The 24,766-nt window shown below is 37.6% G+C and overlaps 1 protein-coding gene across 5 annotated transcripts in view; it reads left to right on the forward strand.

Moving 5' to 3' along the window:
* AFG2A (AFG2 AAA ATPase homolog A) overlaps positions 1-24,766 on the forward strand; it is a 285,684-nt gene that overhangs the window by 19,285 nt on the left and 241,633 nt on the right. For all 5 annotated transcript variants that reach the window (XM_067530207.1, XM_067530210.1, XM_067530211.1 and 2 more), the window contains exon 10: positions 22,123-22,277. In XM_067530207.1, the coding sequence (XP_067386308.1) occupies positions 22,123-22,277 (155 nt within the window). The remainder of the gene's footprint in view (positions 1-22,122; positions 22,278-24,766) is intronic.

Genomic DNA, 24,766 nt, shown 5'->3' on the forward strand with positions numbered 1-24,766 from the left:
CTAAGTAGATAAGATAGACAAACGATAGGAGGAAAAACGGGGGTGCAGTGACTTGCCCGAGGTTCCACAGCACGTCAGTGTAGATTCTGGAATAGAACCCAAATGTTTGGACTTCCAGCTACAGAAAGTTTCATATGGTGCACTGTTTTCTGTTTCTCTTGTGTTATTAGAATATGATCCTCAGAATTACAGACAAACAGAGACAATTTACCAATTTCTTCTTTGTACAAATAAACATTGAATCTTGTTATAATAATGTTTGTAAATTATTATCCTGGAGTGACCTCTGCTGGAGGAAGATGCAGTCCTGCTCTTGCAGCTGAGTACAGGCTAGTTTATATCTTTCTTCCTTCAAAGAATTAATAAAAGGAATCACATTTTGGCTTAGAATCTTCCAGGAAAAGAATTTAAATACCTTATATTTAAAGATTTTTTTTTTAAACATCAGTGTTTATTTTTCCTGATGATGAATTTTATCATTTTTGAACGTTTCCTTGGCAAACAAAATTCATTAAGTATCTTTTTCTGCAGCTTGTAAAATATATGGCATATTCATCACAGATAGATATGTAAAAGAGGGAGATGAAAAAGACCTGCTTACATTGTATAGTCCATCTTTTATCAGTGAAGAATTGTTCCTTCTGGTACATTTTCTCATATTTTGTTTTGCCTTATTTTGAAGCCTCAGTCAATAGGTTTACACCACTTCCCTTAAGGCTATTATTCCACGGCCTAATACATCTCACTGTCCAGGAGTGTTTTCTGATATTCATCCTAAATTTTTGTAGATTAGTGGTGTTCCATTATTTCTCCTCATATCCCTGCATAACACATTAAATCTCCCTCCTTGGTGTTTACACTCTTCAGATATTTGTGGGCTGTTATCATATCCCCTATCACCTCATTCATTACTTAACCAAACTGTAAATATTTAGCCCTCTTAATCTTTTCTCATAAATAAGTCCTTCCAGCCTCCTTATAACTTTTGTTGTTGTTCTCTGAACTCCCTCCAATTTGTCAAAAACCTCTTAGGTAATGTGGTGCTCAGAGCTGAATACAATATTTTGTATGTATTACAGCACAAAAAACTGCATAAACATGTAGTTAAGATCACTGAATGCAATCCTAAATAATCTAAACAGTTAAAAATCAAAGAATCCTCAGTTAAGGTTCTTTCACAATTTTAGAAATAATTGCTACTTTCATACATAATATTTCAGTCCATATATTCAGTTGCATACGAGTACAAATAAAAAATGGGAATTCACATGACCACCCGATTTTCTGATCACAAAAATATAAATTCAATTTTTAGTTCATAGTAGTAGTATTTGTATTGAGATATTACCAAGAGCAGTGGCCCCCAAACTGTGGGGCATGCCCCTTCCCCCCTCAGCCCCGCTTCGACCCCAGCCGCAGCTCTACCCTCATTCCCTCTCGGCTCCCAGGTGAGCTCCACCTCTAGCCCCAGCTCCTCCCCCATTCCCAATTCAGCCCCCAGCTCCTCCTTCAGACCAAGCTCATCTGCTGAGCCAACTGTACAGTAATGGGGGGGGATGGGACACAGACAGATTCCATTACAGGTAAGGGGCGGCATGACAATTATATTGACAACTTATCTGGTGTACATATGTATAATTTTATATGTATGCTACTTTCATTAGCAGAGGATAATCTGGCTTTGTCATTACACTGTCACTGTGTATGATATGGTAACCCAGGATAAGACGAGCTGTGCAAATGGTCATATGGTTAAGATTGCCTATGACATTTCATTGTAAGTGTGTTTCCAGTTTTTTCTAAGGGCTTGTCTATATGGGAATACTCAGGACAAATAATCCAAATTAACTGTAAATGTGAATGAAAAGTGGATTAGTTAAAATGCATTAAACCCCTGTGGGGATACCATCATTTAAAATTAAAGTAGCCTTAATTCAGTGTATATTAATTCACTTGAATCATGAGATATTTAAACATAATCATTTTGTGGGGTTTTTTTATTTCCCCTTCTGATTTTTTTAACCTTTTGGATACATGAGGGACATATTTTCAAGCTTTGCATCCAAGACGGCTAGAAACGTGCTTTGTTTAAAGAAATAAAACTTGAGATTGCTACAAAATAATACAACTCCATGTTAGAGTGGATTGATTTAAATCAAGGTGATTTATATCATGATTGAAATCACCAAGTGGAAAGACTCTTTTATTTAAATAATTGATTTTTAGTCAAATTTTCCACGTGTACTTCAGTTATTTTCTAAAGAAAGGGGCATTCTCATTGGTTGAGAGAACCATTAAAACGTTGATTTATAACTAAATGCAACCTTTGTGCTAGAATTGGTACATCTTTTTGCTATTGACGAGAGTACATTATAACTACATGTATTTAGTTCCAGAGGGGTAGCCGTGTTAGTCTGTATACAGCAAAGACAACGAGAGTTCTGTGGCACTTTAAAGACTAACAGATTTAATATTTGGAGACATAAGCTTTCGAGAGGCTAGCTCTCTTCTTCAGATACTGCATCTGTCTCCAAATATTAAATCTGTTAGTCTTTAAAGTGACACAGAACTCTCGTTGTCTCTACATGTATTTAAGTGATTATATAGCTTACTATTTTCAGATTTTTTTTTACTAATTATAAATGTTTAATATGTTTGGAAATAGTGAATGATATATTGCTTATTTACCTAATAATTAGCTTTTTGCTCATGATTTGTGTGTATGTGCATTAGGGTGGTAACTGGAATTAAATTAAACACAAAACAGCATATAACATTTATTTTTACTAAACGAAACAGGCCGTTAATACAGTATACCTGTTGTGCCATCTTTATAAAGCTTGACCTCATTTCATTAGATATTTTTCCTCTGATTCTTTCTAAAAGCAGACTTTAACTCAGCCTTCGTTAGAGACTCCTGGATTCAGCATGTTTGTTTTTTTTGTTTAAAGAGATGATGATAAATTTAGGCTTTACTGTATTTTGGATTAAAGTCAGATTTCATTTTAAACTGGTTTATTTTTAAAAAGAAAAACTTCTTATAATTTTAATAACAAAATTAAAAAAATCTAGTTTAACTTAAAAATAAATCTGATTTTTGTTGTTTTTTCACAAAAAATGACTTTATTTATCCTGTTCCATGTTATGTAAAAAACACCAAGTATCACAAGACTCACAATAAAATCATGAGAGGTGGAAACACTGCTTTTATCTCATCCCTAATTGTTGAGCAAGGCCCATGTTAGGAGGCAGGCAAGTATTATTAATCCATTTTACAATTAAGTTAACTAAGGGCTTGTCTACACTGCACCTCAGTGTGGATTATGGGGATTTGAATTACAGAACACACCAAAATTTTGCTCTCTAACTGCCCCGTGTGGATGCTGATGGTGTGAACTGAAAGGTACTTAGTTCATGTTAATTAATTAGCCTTAACAAGAACTAGGTACCTTTTAGCTCACAGCAGCAGTGTTCATATGGGGCAGTTGGAATACAACATTTTGGCATGCTCTGCAATTCACACACCCGTATAGTCTCCACTGCAGCACAGTGTAGACATCCTGAGAGATTGCACAGGGTCACATTGGCAGAGCTGGGACTAGAATTGTGTCTATAACATGGCAAGTCTCATTCACTTAGGCACATGGCTTTTCATAATAAATATGTCCAATCTATATGCTTGGTTGTGTTATCTGTAATCACTAGACCCGCGTGTGCCGCCTCCCCCCACTTCCCCCTACGTCCCCCCCAAAAAAAAGAGCCAGAAAGAGAAGGATTCCTGATGCACAATGTTCCTCTACTGCAGTGGTTTTTCAACCTGTAGTCTGTGGACACCTGCGGGTGTGCAGACTGAGGGCTTGTCTACACTTACCTCAGAGATTTGGCGGCAGGCGACCGGAGTTATGCAAACTACGCAAAAAACTTTCATTACTCCCGTTGATTTCTGTGCTTCTGTTCTGCGCGTCATCTCCACTGCACTGCACCAGTTCCCGTCGACGAAGCGCTACGCCACTTGAGGAAGTGGTCTTAATATGTCAATTTCTGGACCGACTGAGTGGGTCTTCACTGACCACTCAGTTGATCCAGATAAGTCAATCTGACGACTTTGCTGCTGTCAGTGTAGACATAGCCTAAGTGTATGTGGTGTTTTACAGAACACACAGTAAACTATGCCACTTGCCATCAAAGTTGGCAGCAGTCAAACATAAAGTAGCTTGTGTATCTCCCATTGACTTCCTAACTTACCGCAGTGTCTTCAGTTCGCTGCACCAACAGGAAATGCGCTCCCATCGATGCAGTGTTACTCCACCTGGTGTAAGTGGATTAGTAGCGTCAATTTCTGGGTTGATTGAGTGGGTTTCCACAACCGCTTAATTGATCCAGATAAATTGATCTGATGGGGGTGAATTTTCCGCTGTCAGTGTAGACATAGGCTATGTCTAAGATTTCCAAAGAGGTCCACACCTCCATTTGAAATTTTTTAGGGGTCTGCAAATGTAAAAAGATTGAAAACCACTGCTCTACTGTCTAGCAATTAGCTGTGCCAGGCATGGGCAAAGTATGTGTTGCATCCTCCTCTAAGGGCTGGTTCACATACAGTATACAGTTATATTGGAAAGACCTGCATTTACTTTAATGGTGTTTGGATCAAGCCATCTGGCCCCAGGCTTACAAGGAGCTTCATGTGGCAGGCTCCCATGGGCTTCAGTGGAGCTCTGCGTTGTCTCAAGGGTCCATCTACACAGAGCTCATTGCAGGTTCTGGGCCTAATTCCGTACCCAGTTAACAAAGCCATGTTTTGGGGGTTAGCGGAGGTTTATTGTATCCTAGATTGCTTAGTAGACTACCTTTTTAACATGAACAGCTGCATTCTAAAGTGTTTTATCTCAAACAGACATGCTGTTTAGAAGATAGGCTGTGACATATCCTTGCATATAATGTCTGTTTGTATTCCCCTGGGATCATGCTGCCACTCTAATTAATTGGCCACACAGCCTGTTATTAATTCCCTAAAAATTTATAATGGTTTTAAATTAACAACAAAGATAAGCACTGCACTTTTTTGGAAAACATATGAAATGTTAATTATGTAGCAGGGACATGGATGATATAAACTGTGCTGAATGTTAGAAGATGCTTTAGCAACAAAGGTTTCCAAATATAGCAATTTATTATAAACTTATCCTTCTATGGTTGCCTGTAGCATTTCAACAGGGTGAATATAAATATAGCTTGATTTCTTCAAGAAGTGGATTCAGTCACATTGTTTACAGTGAAAGGAAGTATTTGCTTTGTAATTTTTAGAATTTATCTTGAACATCTTTGTTCATTGCACATAATTTCAGTGTGCTGATATAAAATACTTGGATCCTGATAAGATAGCATCATCAGGAAAGGAAGAACAAATGCCCTTGTTTAAACAGTGGGCTTCTTGCAATTACATCTAATTGGTTACAGTAACTTTCGCTGTAACTCTGAGCCTTTTCTAAGGTAGAAGCACTAATTTTGTTTTACATCTGAAAGATTTATAAATTCAGCAGTTTCTTAATGTCTATGCTGTGCAGTTACAAGTGTCACTTCGTTTTGTGAAGTTGGTGGTTGTATTGGTTCACTTAAGTTGAGCTTGGCTGGGTCAGATTCTCAGTGGTATAACTCATGTAGCTCTACTGAAGCCAGTTGAGTTTACACCACCTTTTTGTCTTTAAATAAAACATTATTTTAAGAATAATCTAGTTTAGGAACCATACTGCTCAGTCCTCTCATCTCTTCTTTGAACTTCAATGAGCAATTCACTTATAGTGCAGGGTCTCTAGTATTGAATCTAAGATAGCAAAATGAGCATGCAAGTTGCATTATTTGAGGGGTCTGTCTTTAGCATTTTTTGCCAGGCCCCTTGAAACTTTTAGCTAACAACTCCCTGCCTCATCTTCCCCTAGCCCAAACACTGACTTATGTTCCATTTGGCCTTCCTTCATCCCTTTCTGAAGAACTTGACTCTTGTCTGCTATAATCATATCCCCTGTACATTAACGTGAACAAAAAACATAATTTCAGGTTTTATAAATATATAGGAAAATCTTATGCCCCTGAAACATAGGAATGTCCATGTTTACAGGATCTTTGTTTTGTCTTGGCTTTTGTAACCCCCTCAGGCTGGACATCTGAAGGAGCTGCTGGCCCATTGAGCTGATGAAATTGACAGCAGGCTGGGTGAGCCTATATGCACCAGAGGGACCATCCCCAGATCTGTCATACAATAATACTGCCACCATGCCCTCTAGGAAGATTCCCAGTGAAAATCCCCCTTGAACCAAACCTCCTTCACACACAAATCCTATTTATGGTAGGGAGGATTTTTTTTTCTCCTTAATTTCCTGCTGTTGCCCACATGAGTTCAACTCCGCCGGTGTTAGCCACACTTGGTAACCTAGTGTAGACAAATCACTAACTACCAACTCTGTTTTCAGCACCATGTTGATTAGACCGCTCTCAGCAGCTTGAATCTCAGGAGCTACTCATTTTCTTCCACTTCAGCTCTGCAACCTTGCAACTAGGTGTTGTCAACCATATACAGGTGGTGTAGGACTGGATTGGAGTCCCTTTTGGAGGACATCAGTGTCATCTGGTGCTTTGCTTCGGGAGGTTATGGTAAAAATGGCATTGTGCGATTCCGCCTTTATTTTCTCTCAGTGAATCTGGATCAAATGTGCTCAGATGTAAAGTAAAAAAATATGCATCCTCCCCTCCTCCCCCCACTTGTTAGCCTGGCAAATTCAGTATGAGATCTGAAAGCTGAGCTGTATTTTTTACTTCTTTGCTCTTCATCACCTGTAATAAAGATTCTGCAGGTCAAATATAATAATGATGTGAATGAGAGAGGGCCTGAGCCATGAAGTTCAGATAGAAATCTAAACTTCCCTGAGGGTGTTTGAGTCTGGTGTTCTGTTTTGGACTCACCGCTAGTGTAAATGTGAAAATTATTACAAATATTTTGCCTGGCTTACATTGTTAAATAAATTTAGTACATATATGAGTGAAGTACATGTGAAAGCTTAATTTTATGAGTAAATTGCCAGAGTGATGGGGTGTTGTTTTCTTACGTAGGTTGCACGGTGGGGGTTTTAGAGAATCACAGTTGCCATACTGGCTGTTTTGATCACTTATAAAAATGGAGTGAGCGTATTATTCCTACCTGATGATTTTATTTTAATATAGCAAAAAAGATAAATGTTGTGCAGCTGCAAATAAGTTATTACTGAGTAATGTAGCCACTTGCTGATTCTCAGAGATGGTCATGTGGAAATATAGAACTCTTACAAATCTATTTAGATTTACAAAGGTCATGTATCTTTTTGTGGGGTTATATTGAGTCAGGTCATCATAAACAAAACTAAATCCATACGAAACAGTTGAAGAAAGATTTATTATTCAGAAATGGCAGAAACTTTTATAAGTTATGAAATCCAGATATAATGTAGAGGTAAAACTACAAATTAATGATTGAACTGTAATTGCTGAGTCCCCAAAATTCTTTCTCTTCCATCTCTTTTATTCTCCTTCCCCTGGCCCCCCCCCCCCCTGCGCCCCCCCATCCCTTTATTTTAATGTATATTTCTTCAGGGTAGATAGTAACGTTATACTGAAAAGATGATAACTTGCTTATAGTTTATGTAGACATTAATTTACTGGGTAATGGTATCAAGTGAATCCTGGTTACAATCTTCAGGGCTCATGAGCGTTTTAAATCACTAATGTCGTGTAATTTCCAAATGAAATCACTAGCACCAAAATCTTTTTTTTTTTTTTTTTTTAAGTGAAGCAAATAGCATAATTTGCCTTCTAAACTGGTTATGTATAAATGCGTCCTTGCGTTGCACGCACACATGCAAAGCAAAATGGCTTTTTGGTGACTCAGGCTGTAACATATGTTTTTGGGTGTTTTTAAGAATGCTAATTCAGAGTGATTGCTTCTGTGCAGAAATGGTTGCATCTGGATATTAAAGTGTGGTGAGAGGGAGCACGTTTAAGACTGGATGGAAAGTGTTGACCTTATATTTGTGGAGTCACTTGTGTTCTGTTTTTTAGTTTCCTTTTTTTTTTAAATTAATATCTTGTGGAACAGAGGAACAGTCAGAATTGCTTTCAGAATTACCATCTAACTAGTTGAAACAGTTTTAGTTGTTTTTCCAAGATTTCCTATTAAAATTTTTTTTTATTTGTTATGGGCCAGATTCTGACACCTTTACTCCTGCTGAATACTACCTTAATTAGATTCAAAGATCTTGGGATCAGGAGCCTTCTTTTTGTTCTGTGTATGTGCAGAGCCTAGCACAATAAGCATTTCTGTGATGAAAATAATTACAAATACACCCCAAATGGCTCCATTCACTTTAATGGGACCACTCATGGAGTAAAATGGTAGCCAACATGGCTAATGGTATCAGAAACTGGCCCATATGTAGTGGCAGATTTCAGAATAATAGATACTCTGCTTCAGACAAAAGTTATACTCTATAAGGCAGTGAATGGAGTTTTGATTGGTATATTTGTTTAGAGTGGAGAGGCTATTAACATGCAAATAGATTATAATGTATATTTTTATTTAAGTTTTTGGTTTAAGTTTCTGGTTCTTGTTTTGTGCAATACTGTATAATTTCTGTTTTGTGGATGGTATACTGCTTATTCCAGCCAGGGCTATTGGATTTGACCATATTTGTAAAACTTTTCCGATAATCAGTTAGCTTCAAACTATTGTATCTGAAACTAGTTTTCAAGTAATTGCACATTCAAATTGCAAATGTATTTGTTGCGTATAGTTGTGAGTTGAATGTTGAGTAATTTATTTATAAACCCTATGTATGTCTCTGCCTTGGTCAATTTCTCATTCTTGCCTGCTCATATTTATATGAGCAAGAAATAAAATGTATACGCACAAAATTATAATCGTTCATATTTTCGTCCAAGTATCAGAAATTCCTTTACAAACTTTAATTAAGCATCACATTGCCCGTTTGACACAGGCAAACATTATTATTTTACATACAGGGAAAATAAGTCATGGTGTTTGTAACTTGCCTTAGTTCTCATGTTGAAAGAGCTGGGAACAGAACCTAGGAGTTCCATCTCAGTGTTTCCTTGCACTAGCCACCAGATATGCTACATTGTCCCTCAGTGGTCAAAGAACATAAGTAGGAATAGAAACTGTAGGCCTGATCCAAAGCCCACTGAAGTTAATGTGAAGTTGAAGTTGATTTCAATGGATTTTGAATCAGTTCCCATATACAAAAGGAAGACTATAAACATAAAACTTAGATTAATGCTAAATTCTCTATATGCTTCTCTGTCCTTTTCTCTTTCTCTATTCACCTTTTTTTTTTTTTTTTTTTAAATAATTAACACAGCAGTTGATTATTTTGACATACTCTTTTGAAAAACATGTTCCTTAGTGAAGGAATCATGCAGTGGCCTGCGCTGCAGTGGCAATGTTCTTCACCAGGTGCTTTGGATCTCCAAACCCCAATTAATCTGCGCTAGATTGGGGGACTATGGTAGCTGTGCCCTGGCATGACCCCTGTCCCTTGCTGTGCATTAGGTCTCTTATTCAGAACAGAATTATTTCCAGCTTCCTTAGAAACATAAAAAATGTAAACAAGTAGTCATGTATCATAAATATCATGCCCCTACTCCCAGATAATTCCACGGAGGCATGCTGGGCATTGTGGGACAAATGCTGTAATCCTCACACACTGCAAGTGCTGTGCAATGTGCAGCCCATTGTATTGATTTCGATGGAATAGCTGGGCTAACGATGTTAACATAACCCAGTCAGCGTCCAGCATTAAACGGTGTTAAGTAAGGTTCGGGTTTGATATATAGACACCTTAGCTTGCTTGATGCAGTGGTAAACACACCATTAAAAATCCTTTTAACCAAAGATAAAAGAAGGAAAAACAGTGAAACCATTTGAAATGTAAAGTATTAGATCAGGCTTTTATTTTGATAACATCCCTTGTTTCTTTTCATTTTGTCTACAGCTGGAGAGAGTTTTTAGAAGGAAAAACCCCCTTGTTTGGCAGTCTCTAGATGGAATGAAAGATGGCAGTAACTGACATTTTGGGGAAAAGAGAAGTTAGCTGAGATGGACTGGACTTGTTATTGTGCTGTTGTTGTTAAAGTCTGATCCTGTTTCCTCACAAGTAATGATTGGGATTCAGCTAGAGCTGATAGAGATAGCGATGTCATCTGGCTCCCTCTCTCTGGCCTGGTCAGGACATATCGGAGGGCATGTCTACACTGGGTGGCTCCGTCCATGCCACAGCTATTAATGCAGCAACATCAGTTGAGCAAGTCTGGTGAAGCAGGTCTCCCGTCGATGTAGCGTAGTGAAGACAACGAGGCTACTCGATGCAAGGTACGTCAATGTCAATTACGATACTTACATAAAGTAACTGACATACCTTGCATTGATGGAGCTGTGCAGTGTAGACCAGACTTCAGGATCAGGATGACGAGGGCTTGAGCTCCTGGGAGACAGTGGTAGCCATGTGAAACTTGCTCCATTAGCCACTTTTTCTCCCCAAAGACTCTTTTTTTTTAAGAACCCACAAAGAGAGTGGTGGGCAGAATAACCAGTGCCTTCATTATTTTGTCCACCACTTATTCCTAGTTTCCACTCACCAATTTTTGGTCACTGATTGCTGGTTCCACACTTCTCTTGTTTACCAGGCATGATATTAACACAGTTCTTGAGTTCCATCAGGAGACCTTTTTGTTTGGACTAATTCAGTCCTTCTGTCTCTCTTTCCTGCCTTTTCTCATCAACATTTATTATTATAGGTTATTGTGACATCTTATGAATGTACACTCACATTTTACAGTTGTGATCACAATTAGCGTAAATTTGTAGGCCCAATTCCCCCCCCCCCTCCCCTCTTCCCCCCCCCCCCCCAAAAAAAAAAAAAAAAAAAGGTAATGAATGTGCGTGCAGCTTTCATCAGTTCAGTTGTAAGTTGATTCACAGAGACTCTGTATGCAGTGTTGGAATAAATGAATCTGTCTATCAGTCATATTGATATATATGATATAGATTGGAGGACAGGAACTGCTAATAATAGTAGGGCTCAGGTTTTCCTGGATGTGATAGCTGACCGATTTCTTCACCAAATAGTTGCTGAACTAGCAAGAGGTGATTTGGTATTGGTATTGGTGAGTAACAAGGACCTCATAGAAGAACTGGTTGTAGAGGACAAGCTTAATTCGAGTGATCATGAGATAATTCAGTTTAAACTAAATAGAAGGATAAACAAAAATAGATCTACAATTAAGATTCTTGATTCAAAAAAGGCAAACTTTAAAAACTTAAGGGAATTAGGGAAGTGGACTGGACTAAAGAACTCAAGGATCTGAATGAGGCTTGGAAATACTAAAATCAAAGTTGCAGAAGCTATCTGAATCCTGCATCCTAAGCAAGAGGGGAAAGTTTTGTACGGAAGAGTTTCAGAACAAGCTGGATGAGCAAGCATCTCAAACGTGATTAAGAGAAAACAGAAAACTTACAAGGAATGGAAGATGGGATGATTTGACAAGGGAAGCGACCTCTTGGAGGTCAGAAAGTGTAAGGATAAAGTAGAAAAAAGCCAAGCAGAGTTGGACCTTGCAAAGGACTTAAAACCAATAGTACAAGGTTTTATAGCCATATAAATAAAAAGAAAACAAGAAAATAAGTGGGACCACTAAGCAGTGAAGGTGGGATGGAGATTAAAAGTAATCTAGGCATGGACCAACACCTAAACAAATACTTTGCCTCAGGTTTTAATAAGGCTAATGAAGAGCTTGGGGGTAGTGGCAGGATGGCTAATGGGAATGCGTATATGAAAGTAGAAGTTGCCACATCTGAGGTGGAAGTCAAATTCAAACAGCTTAATGGGATGAAATCCAGGGGCCTGGATAATCTGCATACAAGAATATTAAAGGAACTGGCATATGAAATTGCAAACCCAATAGTAAAAATGTTTAATGAATCTGTAAACTTGGGGGTTGTACCCTATGATTAAGAATTGCTAATATAGTTCCTCTTTTTAGTGAAAATTACAGGCCTGTTCGTTTGACCTCAATTGTATGCAAGGACTTGGAACAAATTTTGAAAGAGAAAGTAGTTGACATAAAAGTAAATGGGATAAAATACAACATGGTTTTACAAAAGGTAGATTATGCCAGACCAACCTCTTTCTTTGGGAAGATAACAGATTTTTTAGACAAAAGAAATGCAGTAAATCTAATCTCCCTGGATTTTGGTAAGGTATTTGTTACAGTTCCAAATGGGAAATTATGAATTAAATTGGAGAGGATGGGGATTAATATCAGAACTGAAAGATGGATAAGGAAAGACTACAGCAGGTCATACTGAAAGGTGAACTGTCAGGCTAGAGAGAGGTTACTAGTGGAGCTCCTCAGGGATCAGTTTTAGGACTAATCTTATTTATAGAGCCCTGCGTGGATACAAAATTTGTATCCACATTTGAGCTGCAATCTGCAAAAATGGTCCACAGATAAAAAGCAAATAACCACAGATTTTCAGGGCTCTAGATGTAAAATGTGTATCCACATCAATCCATGATCCACAAAAATGATCTGCAGATATCCACAGATTTGGAATGCTCTACTTATTTAACATTTTAATTAATTACCTTGGCACAAAAAATGGGAGTGCTAATAAAATTTGCAAATGACACAATTGCCAACACGGATGAGGACCAGAATGTCATACAAGAACATCTGGAGGACCTTGAAAACTGGAATAATTTAAATGGGATGAAATTTAATAATGCATAGTGCAAGGTCATGCATTTAGGGACCAAATTTTTAGGGACAAGAATTTTTGCTATAAACTGGGGATGTATCAGTTGGAAGTGACTGAGGAGGAGAAAGACCTGGGTGTATTGGTTGATCACAGGGTGACTTTGAGCCACCAATATGATGCAGCTGTGAAAAAGGCCAGTGCAGTCCTAGGATGCATTAGGCAAGGTATTTCCAGTAGAGAAAGAGAGGTGTTAGTACCGTTATACAGGATATTGTGAGGCCTCATCTGGAATACTGGTGCAGTTCTGGTCCCCCATGTTTAAGAAAGACAAATTTCAAACTGAAACATCGAGCAGAGAAGGGCTACTAGGGTGATCCGAGGAATGGAGAACCTATCATATGAGAGGAGACTCAAAGAGCTTGTCTTGTTTAGCCTAACCAAAAGAAGGCTGGGGATATATGATTGCTCATTATAAATACATCAGAGGGATAAATACCATAAATACAGGAAGGGAGAGGAGTTATTTAAGTTAAGTGCCAATGTGGAGACAAGAACAATGGATATAAACTGGCCATCAACAATTTCAGGCTTGAAATTAAATGGCTTCTAACCATTAGAGGAGTGAAGTCCTGGAACAGCCTTCCAAGGAGGCCAGTGGGAGAAAAAGATCTAACTGGATTCAAGACTGAGCTTGGTAAGTTTATGGAGGGGATGATATGATGAGACTGCCTGCAATGGCATGTAGCTGACCGTGACTGCTAGCAGCAAACCTCTCCAGTGGCTGGTGATGGGACACTAGATGGGGAGGTCTCTGAGTTACTACAAATAATTCCTTTCCAGGTGTCTGGCTGATTGCCATATTTGGGGTCAGGAAGGAATTTTCCCCCAGCTCAGATTGACAGAGACCCTGGGGTTTTTTGCCTTCCTCTGCAGCATAGGCCACAGGTCACTTGCAGGTTTAAACTAGTGTAAATGGTGGATTCTCTGTAACTTGACGTCTTTAAATCATGATTTGAGGACTTTAATAACTCAGCCAGAGGTTATGAGTCTATTACAGGAGTGGGTGGGTGACGTTCTGTGGCTTGCAATATGCGGGAAGTCAGACCAGATGATTATGATGGTCCCTTCTTGCTTAAAGTCTGAGTCTGTATTATCTTCTTGATCCTACATATGTGGCACTATTGACATATTGCAAAACAGCAGAAAAAACTAAGAGCAAATGAATTTTTTTTCATAATGAGGCTGGATTCTCAAACTGAGCACTGTAGGTACAAATATCTTGGGCTAAATCCTTGGTGCAGCTGCTGGAGGCAAAGATGCCATCTTTACTCCTTTCCCAGCTGGGGACTATACCAACCCGAGGGGTAAATTAGAGCAGCCACAGGGCACCAACTTGAATGGTCTGCTAAGGACTATAGTTCTGGCCAAGGATTGCTCCCACATGACTTCATATGCACCTGGTGCAGAGCAAGACAAGAGCTTTATGTTTGCCAATGATTCTCCCATGCTGAAGGAATCCTCAGCAGCCTGTTTATGGCATCCTGGAGTGGAGCATGGAGGGCTTATCCAGGGCTAAGCATCTGGCCTTTGTGTTGACTTCAAAAGGTTTTTGCATGTCTGAGCACTAATTTACTTTTCCTCCCTTAAATCTCTGTTATTTAGAGATAAGCAAATCTTTGCTTTCCTGGGGTAGAGTATTCTGTACAGTGAGCCAGCTTGACCTATCCCACTCAGCATCCGTGAAATTTTTATGTATTCTGCATATTTACAAATCTTTTTAATTCCCCCCTCCCCAATGGTGGTGTCTTTGGAGCCCAAGGGATCCTCTCCACACTCTTGAATTTTCCTTTCTTTGCTCCCTACCCACTTAAGACCTTCATAAAGGGGTTCAACCATCCTTCCAGCTAAAGTAGGTTATTTACTCAGTGTTGCTAATACGAGAGTTCTGTAGCACTTTAAAGACCATCAAATTTAATTTCAGCAGGCATAAGCTTTCATGAGCTTCAGCTCACTTCCTCAGATGCAGTTGGTAGAAACGATACAGCAAATAGGTAACATATATAGAAGACAACGTATGCATATCCAAGGGCATAGATAACAATTGGGTAGGTGGATAAAAGCCGGGTACTTGAGGCATAATGACAACCATTGAGTAGGAGGTGAGAATGGGCGATCAGAGCAAATTACTTCTTGTAATAAGATAGCCATTCCATATCCCTGTCTAAACCCAATTTGAACGTGTCAAGTGTGCAGATAATGAGTCACTACAGATATGAACTGAAATCTTCCTTCTTTCAGTGGCTAAACTGTCTGCATTAGTAGCCCTCTCACCACCAGCCAGTAATTTACCAAAGATGACTAAGTATCAAATCTCAAATTCGCATCCCTGCTATAGACGAGTGTCGTTCTACGTCTAGGCTTCTGGGCTGACTCATTTATGGTTTTTAATTTGCAAATTATGTATTTAGAGTGAGGCCATTTCCCCCAAATATAAACATAAATCTAAATATAAAACTTATTTAAAATGGCATTTCACATTTTGAGATATCTGTATTGAGGTCTCTTTTTTTTGGCCATAGTACTTCTTGCTGTATTTCCTCCACATTTTGCTCTTATGTACCATATATCTGTAACTAATTTGAAGCATTTTATGTTTTTCAATGCTACATTTAATTAGACACAGATTAGTCGCCTTATGTTTTTAGAACTAAGTCTCTTTGAATTTTGGCTGACATTTCTCTGTTTAGTTCTCTTCTAATTCCGTGTCCGCAAGTTGGTTTTTCTTAAGCGTAGGTAACAATAATATTGATCCCCACAGAACTGAAATGAAACAACCTCTCTCAAAGTAAGTTCATATATATATATATATATATATATATATATATATATATATATATATATATACACACACATGAATTTTTATATATATATATAAAATTTGTCTTTCAACTCTGGTTCATTGTCCAGATTCATATATAAATTACACAAATGCAGGAATAGATATTTTAAAAAAGATTTTGAGGTGAAATCCTGGCCATATTGAAGTCAATGGGAGATTTGCCATTGTCTTTGGTGGGGTCAGTGTCTAAGAATGAATTCTTCAGTAATTGGCACTGATTTACTTTAAATTAAAAATATCCGGAATTTAAAATGCAGCTACACTTTTGAAATGTGGTGTGTAAAAAAGGGCACTATGAAGGTTCTATGTTTATTGACTCTGAATGAGTTCCAGATAAAATGTACTTGTGACAAGTAAAAAGGTTCTTTAACTGCCAGATTTGAAAGTCAAGCTGGGTTCTCTTTGGTTTAATTCATCAGCAGTAAAAAAAAAAAAAAAAAAGGTAGTCTGCGATTGGAATTTAGTTAAAAATTCTGGTGCTGTTCATGCCAGTGAAGAGTCTGGCTCACACTTGTATGCCTATTAGCTCTACAGTAGTTACACAGAAATGCTACTTTTTTTTTTTTATTTCTATGTAAAATAAGCAGGTGTGGTTGTGGAGCAGATCTGTCAGGTAAGAAGGTGGCATTTTCATATAATCTTTTCTTAACAATAACTGCATTCTGATATGCAGAATTTATTAGTAACAGTTAGGCTAGGGTTTTGCCACTCACCCTGTCTTTGCCATTAAACTGTCAGAATAGTGATCTGGCAACCTTTTTCTCTCTTACTGTGAACTCATGGCCAACCTTAAACAAGGCTTCTTAGACTTCAGTGGATTGGAATTAAAGAAGTTATGGTATCCTATTTTTATTTTATTTTATTTTTACTATAAATAATGTGTGTATAGTCTCATCTGGGAACAAATTATTTCCTGTGTACTAGAACTTTTGTAAATGCAATTCCTCCTCCTCTCCACCTTCCCACTACTGTACCTCCCACCAGCTTCTGCTCAGTTCTGTAGACATGTTCCAGCAAATGTCAGACTATTCATGAAGGACTATAAATTGTGTATACAAGCCCTTCAGTAGATTAGTGCTCAGGTTAGTTGAGTGAATTTGCAATATTATGATTACAGGGCATTTAAGGGCATTATCTTTCCTGTGCAAACAGTACATAAAAGTTCTTCAGGAATTTTTCCGTATTGCTCTGGTAGTTAATGCAGATTATTCTATATGGTTTCAGAAGTAAGGGTTTGTTCTTTTGTAATAAACACAGTTTCTAAATTGGGCATGAATATATGTTTAGAGATTATTATAACCTATAACACTTTCATGTAGATATTTCTCCTTTGATGAATTTGTCATCTCAGTTGTCCACATTAGGGCATTAAAAAAAATTCCTCAGATGATATACTTTTAAAAGATGCAAATTAAAAAATTCATCTAAACTTGATGCTGTGGTGGTTTAGTTGTGTCAGCACTGGTCTGTAGAACACTAGCTGATGGTCCGCAGGGAGCTGGCTGGTCACCTGGTGCTGCCTCTCCTCTTTGTTTCCAGCTGCTAAATTGTAGTAAAGATAGCTAAAAATGCATAAAATACTTCCTTGTGTTGTTTTTCATATCAGCATTTGCTGTAGTTGCCTGGGGATGTTACATAATAACAAAAGGGAGGGAAGGTGATTTGCTAGATTTGCAAGTTGGATGAAAAATTGTGTGCATGGTTGTCTCAGAGATACATCCTCTCCTAGGCTATGTCTATACTCAGGGCAGCACAGTGCCGCTTGATCGATTCACCGGGATCGATTGAGCGGAAGTGATACCCTCTCAGTTGACCCGGAAATCGACGCTGCTAATCCACCCCCACCAAGAACAGTAATGCTGCATCACCAGGAGGGCATTTCATGTCGGCGCAGCAAAGTGAAGATGCCGTGGTAAGTAGAAGTTAGGAAGTTGATGGGAGATACGCAAGAGAGATATGAGAGAGACTGCTGCCAAATTTCACGGCAAGTGTAGACATTGTCACATTCACAATCTCCATTTATTAAGATGTGGTCCATACTGTATAAAGGTGAGGATCCTCTGCTAGATAAACAAACTGCTGGTTACGTTTGCAATATCTTTCACTTTTGGACATTGATTGTTGAGATGGTATGGTATGTTGAGGTGTAGGGGTGTGTGAGAAAGAAAGAGAGACAGACACACACACACATACAATGTATGATGGTTTGGTATAAAATATATCTTGGTATAAGTTTGGCCATCACTCATGAATTATGCCAGTCATTCCTAATGAGTATTGATAAAACTTTTATATCATGTATGTAACAGAAAAGCTATCTTCACCTGTAAAGTCAGGTGCCTTAGTTAACATTTGTCCATCTGTACAGATCTCTAAAGGAGTGAAAAATTATAATGAATTTATTTCTAAAATGATCTAAAATAGCTTTTCTATACATAAAACTATCAGGGTGTTAAAATAGGTTATCTTTCAGCCTTCCAAGAACAGAAACAAGTGCTCTGTGTGTGGGCCTTAACAAACCTGAAAATTTGCTCCTCCAAATGGTATAAACCTCCCATTTCTAGTCCTCCAAAATAAGAAGATATTGTAGCTGAAACCTGTCACTGATGCAAGGCAGAATGGTTTGTGTCTTATGCTATGGGCTGTTACAATTTTGTAGGGGAAACTTCAAAATGGTAGGGAAAGAAGAAACACTTCCCTTGCAAGTTGACCTCAAATTACTGTTGTTTGAAGCCATTCTTGGATTTGGAATGTTAGAACAAATCCAAGGGAGATGGGTTAATGGAAAGACTGGAAATTAGGCAGTCAAAAGAGTAAGATAAATGTAATTTGTCACATCCACTTCCATATATATTGTATATACTCAATCTGACCAATCTAGGGCACATATGTGTTGGGTGTACATTCAGTACATAATTTCTGTTTTCTGTGTTAGTGTGTAACAAGGATAGACTCTGACAAAATTTAGCTATATAAGAGTATTTATTCTGGCACTCATCCATGTACAATCGTGATGTAATGTGCTGACATCTAACCATAGCTATGAACAGGAATACCATAAGGGTAAACAATGCTACCTGCATCATAGTTCATAAGGGAAAGAAAAGAAAGCAGCTGTTCTATGACAAATTGTACAACCCACTTGTTTCCTCTATCCTCTTTCCTTCCTCTGTGCTTAGACAGACAGATGGTGAATTTGTGAGGAATAACACACAGTGTTGGGGAGTGGAACAAATTGTTTATTTTCCATTGTTTTTGATCATGACTAATACACTCATATGTTTGTTTCTTTTAGTTTATTTCAGAATTTTCCATTTATGCCTACCTTGAGAAGCAATGTTCCTCTCCATGGAATATATTCTCTTTATGTCCACCTAGTTAAATTCCTATTGTACATAGAGTACAGTCCTAGGGACCAGTTGTGTAACCATTCTTCAAAATAGGCAGCTTGTACTTAGACAAGTAGTCTTATTGACTACCTGGAAAACTAACTCAATTTTGTTGAGGTTTTGTTTTTTACTTTATTTCAGCAGGACTACTCACGTGAGTAGGGGCTACGGGTCTGTGAGAGGGCTGCAGGAATGGGCACCTAATTAGTCAGAATGAATAGAATCCGACTATTTTATCCATTGGCAGTTGATGACATCTGAAATTGATACATAAATGTACTCTGAGTTTACAGTAGGAGATAAAGATTGTATCTGACTCAATACAGATCAGACAAATCCTATCCTGAAGAGGTTCATCTGCAGAAACCAAATGGGTCGTTCAGATGAGCAAATATTGAATGCTTTTCCATATTTTCTGGGATATAATATAAAAATTGCATGAATTAATGGTTCAAAACTTTAGACCTCCATAACAATAAGCTTGTAGGTACACCTGTGGTGGTGTTTTTTGTTTTGTTTTGGTTATTTTAAAAAATGTCTAGTGGTGTATATTGTGTATTACCTTAGATTTCCTTATATTAAATACATTTTTTCCATTGCTCTAAGTTGGGAGGTATGTTTTCCCTCCAGGAAGACCATTGGCTGTATCCTTCCTTAGTTATACATCTTTTTTCCCATTTGGTCAGGGGTCAGTGGGGAAGGCAGGAAAGAATGATTATGATAACAAGAGGAAACAGGAAGAATCATGCTCTCATTTTCAATCTGTTTTTTATTATTGTTTTAATGTAAAACATTGTTTCAGTTAAATACTGACCTGTGTATTGGCATGTACACACACATGCTTTAATGAATTCAGGCTTTGTTTGGAGAGCGGTGACCTTTTTATCTCTGTTCTGGATCAGCGCTGCTGCATTTCAAACACAGTACTTATCACTGAAACTTCACTCCGATACAGTTAACAGTACAGGCAGAGCTCTACTTTACACTGTGAGTGACAGTACATAAGAATGGTGTCCCCTTTGGGCATTTTATGTTGCTATGACTAAAAATTGAGTTATCCCTTTAAAATACCTCATGTAATGAAAAAGAGAGCCAGGATATAGTTACAAACTTCATCAAATGGGCTTTTATGCTAAAATGTGTACGTGATGGAAGGGATATATATATAAATGAAAAACAGAGATCTGGATCAATTATTTGCTTTCTTCTCTGACTTAATTTTCTCTAAAGCAGTGATTTATTCATTTATTTGAAGTTATAGGTACCTTGTGAATAGTCTTCATAAAAGTCTATGATAAAAGGCCAAACATAGGATTAAAAACACAAAAATCCACATAATTATGTAAATGCAATAACATAGTGTGATTAACATATTTAGTTATTATTTGTTGCTTGGACACGTGGCTGTAAAATTAAAAATGTGTGTGATTGAACTGATGTCCTGTTATCTAAGGTTTCCTTTTAAAAATAAACAGTTTAAAAATAATAAAAGGAGAGAGAAAAAGGAAAAAGAAACAAACAAAACAAAAAAATCCTCCTGAAATCCTCATAGTTGAAATTAAAGTGAATCAGTTGCATTTTTCACTTCTCTTCTGGCAACTAGCTTTGTAATTTTCCATATGACCTCATGGAATGTTTTTATTTATATAGTTCTAAATGTTCCACACTTGGGTAAAACCTGATCTACAAACATTTTTTATTGTACTAAAGAGTTTGTGTATTGCACGCAGGTGTTCATGTTCTGTAATAATTGGCAGTTTATGGAGGTACACCAGCTGTACCAATACACATAGGAGATATATCTATTCATATATTGTAGGAAATTTAGAATTTTCGTAATTGACAGAAATCTTGTATGTCCAAGTTCATAAATGCCCCCATAGAAAATACATAGTAATCCTTTGATAGTAAAGCCATTTTTATTTCAGAAACAGCTTATCCCTTATCATTATTGTGCTTTCACACAGCATTAGTTGACATTTTATTTAGTTAAGCATAGAAAAAACAAATTAAATATTTTTCTCTGTTTGCAGGCTCATTTATTTCAAACTGGTACCATGTATTTTTGTAAAGCTACATCAGTTAAATTCTATTAAAATATATCTTGAATGTAATACAGTGAAGTTTATAGCATCAAAAACAAGGTTGGAAGTAGAAGCAGGAAAAACAAAATGGTAGTAAATCCTAAAAGACACAAACTAAAGGGGAAGGAAAGCTAAGGTGCTTTTGGGCACCATAGTGTGAGACCATTTTGCAGGCAAGGAGTTGATAGTTCCTCTCCATATGGAATGGGTGAGATCCCACGTAGAAGAAGAGTGTTTAGTTCTGGGCACTTCTGTACCTTGAAAGATATTGATAAATCGAAAGGGGGGAAAAACAGAGCTTCTGAGGGACTGAATTATAGGGAAACATTGGAGGAATTTTGTATGAATGGTTTGGCTAAACATAGGGGAAGCAGGAAAGCTATAAGTGTTCAAAAGGTATGAACACTGTGGTCGGAGAGGTTCAAGACAATGATAGTTCAAGACAATGTACACTGAACATGAGGAAAAACTCCTAACACTGAAGTTTATTAGATAGTGAAATAATCTCCCAGTAAAAGCAGCAGAAATCACATAATTTTAAAGTAGATTAGGCAGAGAGAGCACTAGGGCCCAATCCTGCATTGGCAGGGGAACAGAAAAGGTAGCAAATCTTACATGACTTGGTAGTTCCTGAATAATAGCTGTGCTAGATATTTGTATTTTTTTCTTATAAAAACAAGGCTATATAAATGACCTAAACTAGTTTTTCCTGTCACCCCCATCTACTCTATAATGGTTTTCCTGGGAATGATGCCTATTTCATTCTCTCTTGGAGCTGATCTAGTCCCCTTCATCAGAAATATTTGTTGTGTTTTTGAACTAGTCAGAGCCTGATGTTGGGACATTTAATTTGAAGATAATTTCCTAGCCACTGCTGCAGTGTTTTGTGCATGTGTGTGTTGAACATTCTGTATTTGTGGGAAACAGGATGATGTTTGGTTTTCTTTATAGGTTTGTGTGCTTTGCGGAGAGCACTGGGAGAACAAGCTAACCTGTTAGACAGCGAGGTGGCTGGGTCAGTGATGATTACTCTCAATGACTTCCTGCAGGGGATGAATGAAGTCAGGCCCAGCGCCATGAGGGAGGTGGCTATTGATGTGCCAAAAGTAAGTCATGTTCCACAGAACACTAGAAACATTGTTAAAGCTAAACTCTGTAAAGTCATAGTGAGACTTCGAAAAGTGCAGCATGCAAAGGTTCATTTTAGAAAACAGAGGTCTCCAATAAATGTTATGCATAATTTTTTTTTTTTTTTTTTTTTTTAAAGATTTGGAGTTTGGTTTGTTGTTGGCATTGGTTCTTCAGGATGAAAAGTAGGCACTGCAAGAGAACCTGTGTCTCTTGTTGACTGTATACTCCATGTTCTCAAGATCTGAATGGGTTAATTAATATGTAAGCTTAAAACAGGCACTGATTAGGTCTATTCATCGAAGCCACTAGTATTGCAGCAACAAATTCACTTAGAAACAAAGCATTGGCATTTGCTACCAAAATATATTGAAACAAGGCTATGAACATGTTTGTATGGAGCATCTCTGAAAAATTGTTTAATTCAACAAGATCTGAATCACTGAAAGAATAGGCACAAATTCTGCCCACAGTTGTACTTCTGCAACCTCATTGGCTTCAGTGAGATTGCTGAGGTTTAATTAAGAGCTGAATTTGACCTCCTGTTGAATCATTCCTGGTCAGCAGTGATCACTTCAGAAATCTGTTCTCCCCACAGTTTGCCTGCACAGCTATGTGTGAATATGCTGCTCATTTATCTGAAAAATTAGTGTCCAGTTACTTTTTTGAAAAGGATGTACAGCTACCATTTTTTGTCACAAATTTCTGCATTTCTGTTCCTGTTTTTTTAAATGTTTAGTCTAGCTGTTTGTCATTTATTTGCTAGTGATTGTGATGAGCAGGAGCCATTTAGAGAACCTCACAGCATATTTTTATTATTATTATTATTTTTTTATTATTATTATTGATAAATATTATGGTAGTGTCCAAAAGCACCAATCGGGATTGGGACTCCAGTGTCTTGGGTGCTGTACAGACATTGAAAAGAGATGATCCTTGGCCTTGAAAGGCTTACAATCTGCTGAGATAACTGGATAAGTCTATTCTACAATGTTCTAATAAGTCCGGTGTTACTTGAGACAAACAAGGTGTGCCTTTAAAAAAAAAAAAAAAAAGACCAAATAAAAACCTTCCCAAAACCAAAGTGCTTAATTTTAATAATCAAAATATTTGTAGGCATTAGCTTGTTCACTCACTTCTATGGGAAGGTGGTATGTGAATGGACAGAGAAGCAGATGGGGTGTGCCCTACACTTTTGTCTTGTTAATATTGGCAAAATAAATATTTGTTCTTTATATTAAGAAAATTCCAGAAAATCACAAAAGGGCGTATAAATCATCTCCAAGTAAAAAAATAATAAACTAGAAGAAAGCTATTAAGCATCATTGCACAAAGATGCATCAACAGGGAATTCACTCACGCAGTAAAAGGTGGTTATTTCCAAACTGCTGGAATAAGAAATCAAAACAGTGAACCGTAAACTTAATTTAGTAGCTTGTTCATGGATTACGCACTATGGGCAAACCTAGCTTTGTTATGCTGTTGAAGTCAGTGGAATGACTCGATTTACACTAAAGATGTTCAAGATTAATACTTCTGAAATCAGGAGCAGAATTTGGCTCTGTCTGTTTCACTTACATGTACCTAAATAGTCCCCATTACCATAGTAATATCTGAGTGCATCAAAATATATTTATCCTCATAATACTCTCCTGTGAGATAAAGAGGTGGTGGCATCTCCATTTTACAGATGGATATCTGAGGCACAGAGACAGAGTAAATGAGGTGCCAACATCACACAGAAAGTCTGTGGCATAACAGGGTATTGAATCCAGGTCTGCTGTGTCCCAGGCTAGTGGTCTGACCCCTAAAGTCTAAATTATCTTTCCTCTCAGTGTCTTCCTCCTTATGTCTCAGTCCCTTTTTTCCACAACCTTAGTTATCAGAATGCTATTTAAAAACATTTCTTTATTGAAATGAATACACACAAAGTGTTGTACACTTGCAGGACTTGGGCTTTTGCAGATATAGGCCTCATTCTGTCAAGACTTAAGCACATGCTTAACTTCATGTACTTTATTGGGAATACTTGTGCTTAAAAAGAAGTCTTTGCAGGATGGGTGGTATAAGGAATACAAGGAAAGGAACAGCATGATTTTGTAAGGAACTGTTCCTTTCCTTGTATCTTCTCAAATTCTTACAAAATCATGCTGTTTCTCATTTAAAATAAATGTTCTTCAGTTGTGTTACACTGCACCTTCTGAAGCCCTTCTTGTGTAATTGGGGCTGTTTTTGACTTTCATTGCTGTGACGTGCATAAACGTGCACAAGAAAAATGAATATGCAGAAATTTCTGTTTGCGTCAGAGTTTTAAAATATATGTTAGGGTAATTGGGATTCTGTTAGTGAATAAATGTACGTTCTTCTTCGAGTGCTTGCTCATGTCCATTCCCAGTGTAGGAGTGTGTGCGTGCCACGTGCACCGGTGCCGGAAACTTTTTTCCCCTCAGTGGTACTTGTAGAAGCC

Source organism: Emydura macquarii, unplaced genomic scaffold, assembly GCF_026122565.2.
Source record: "Emydura macquarii macquarii isolate MOO-44397 ecotype Brisbane River unplaced genomic scaffold, CSIRO-AGI_Emac_v2 contig_3044, whole genome shotgun sequence".
Taxonomy (NCBI): Eukaryota; Metazoa; Chordata; order Testudines; family Chelidae; genus Emydura; species Emydura macquarii.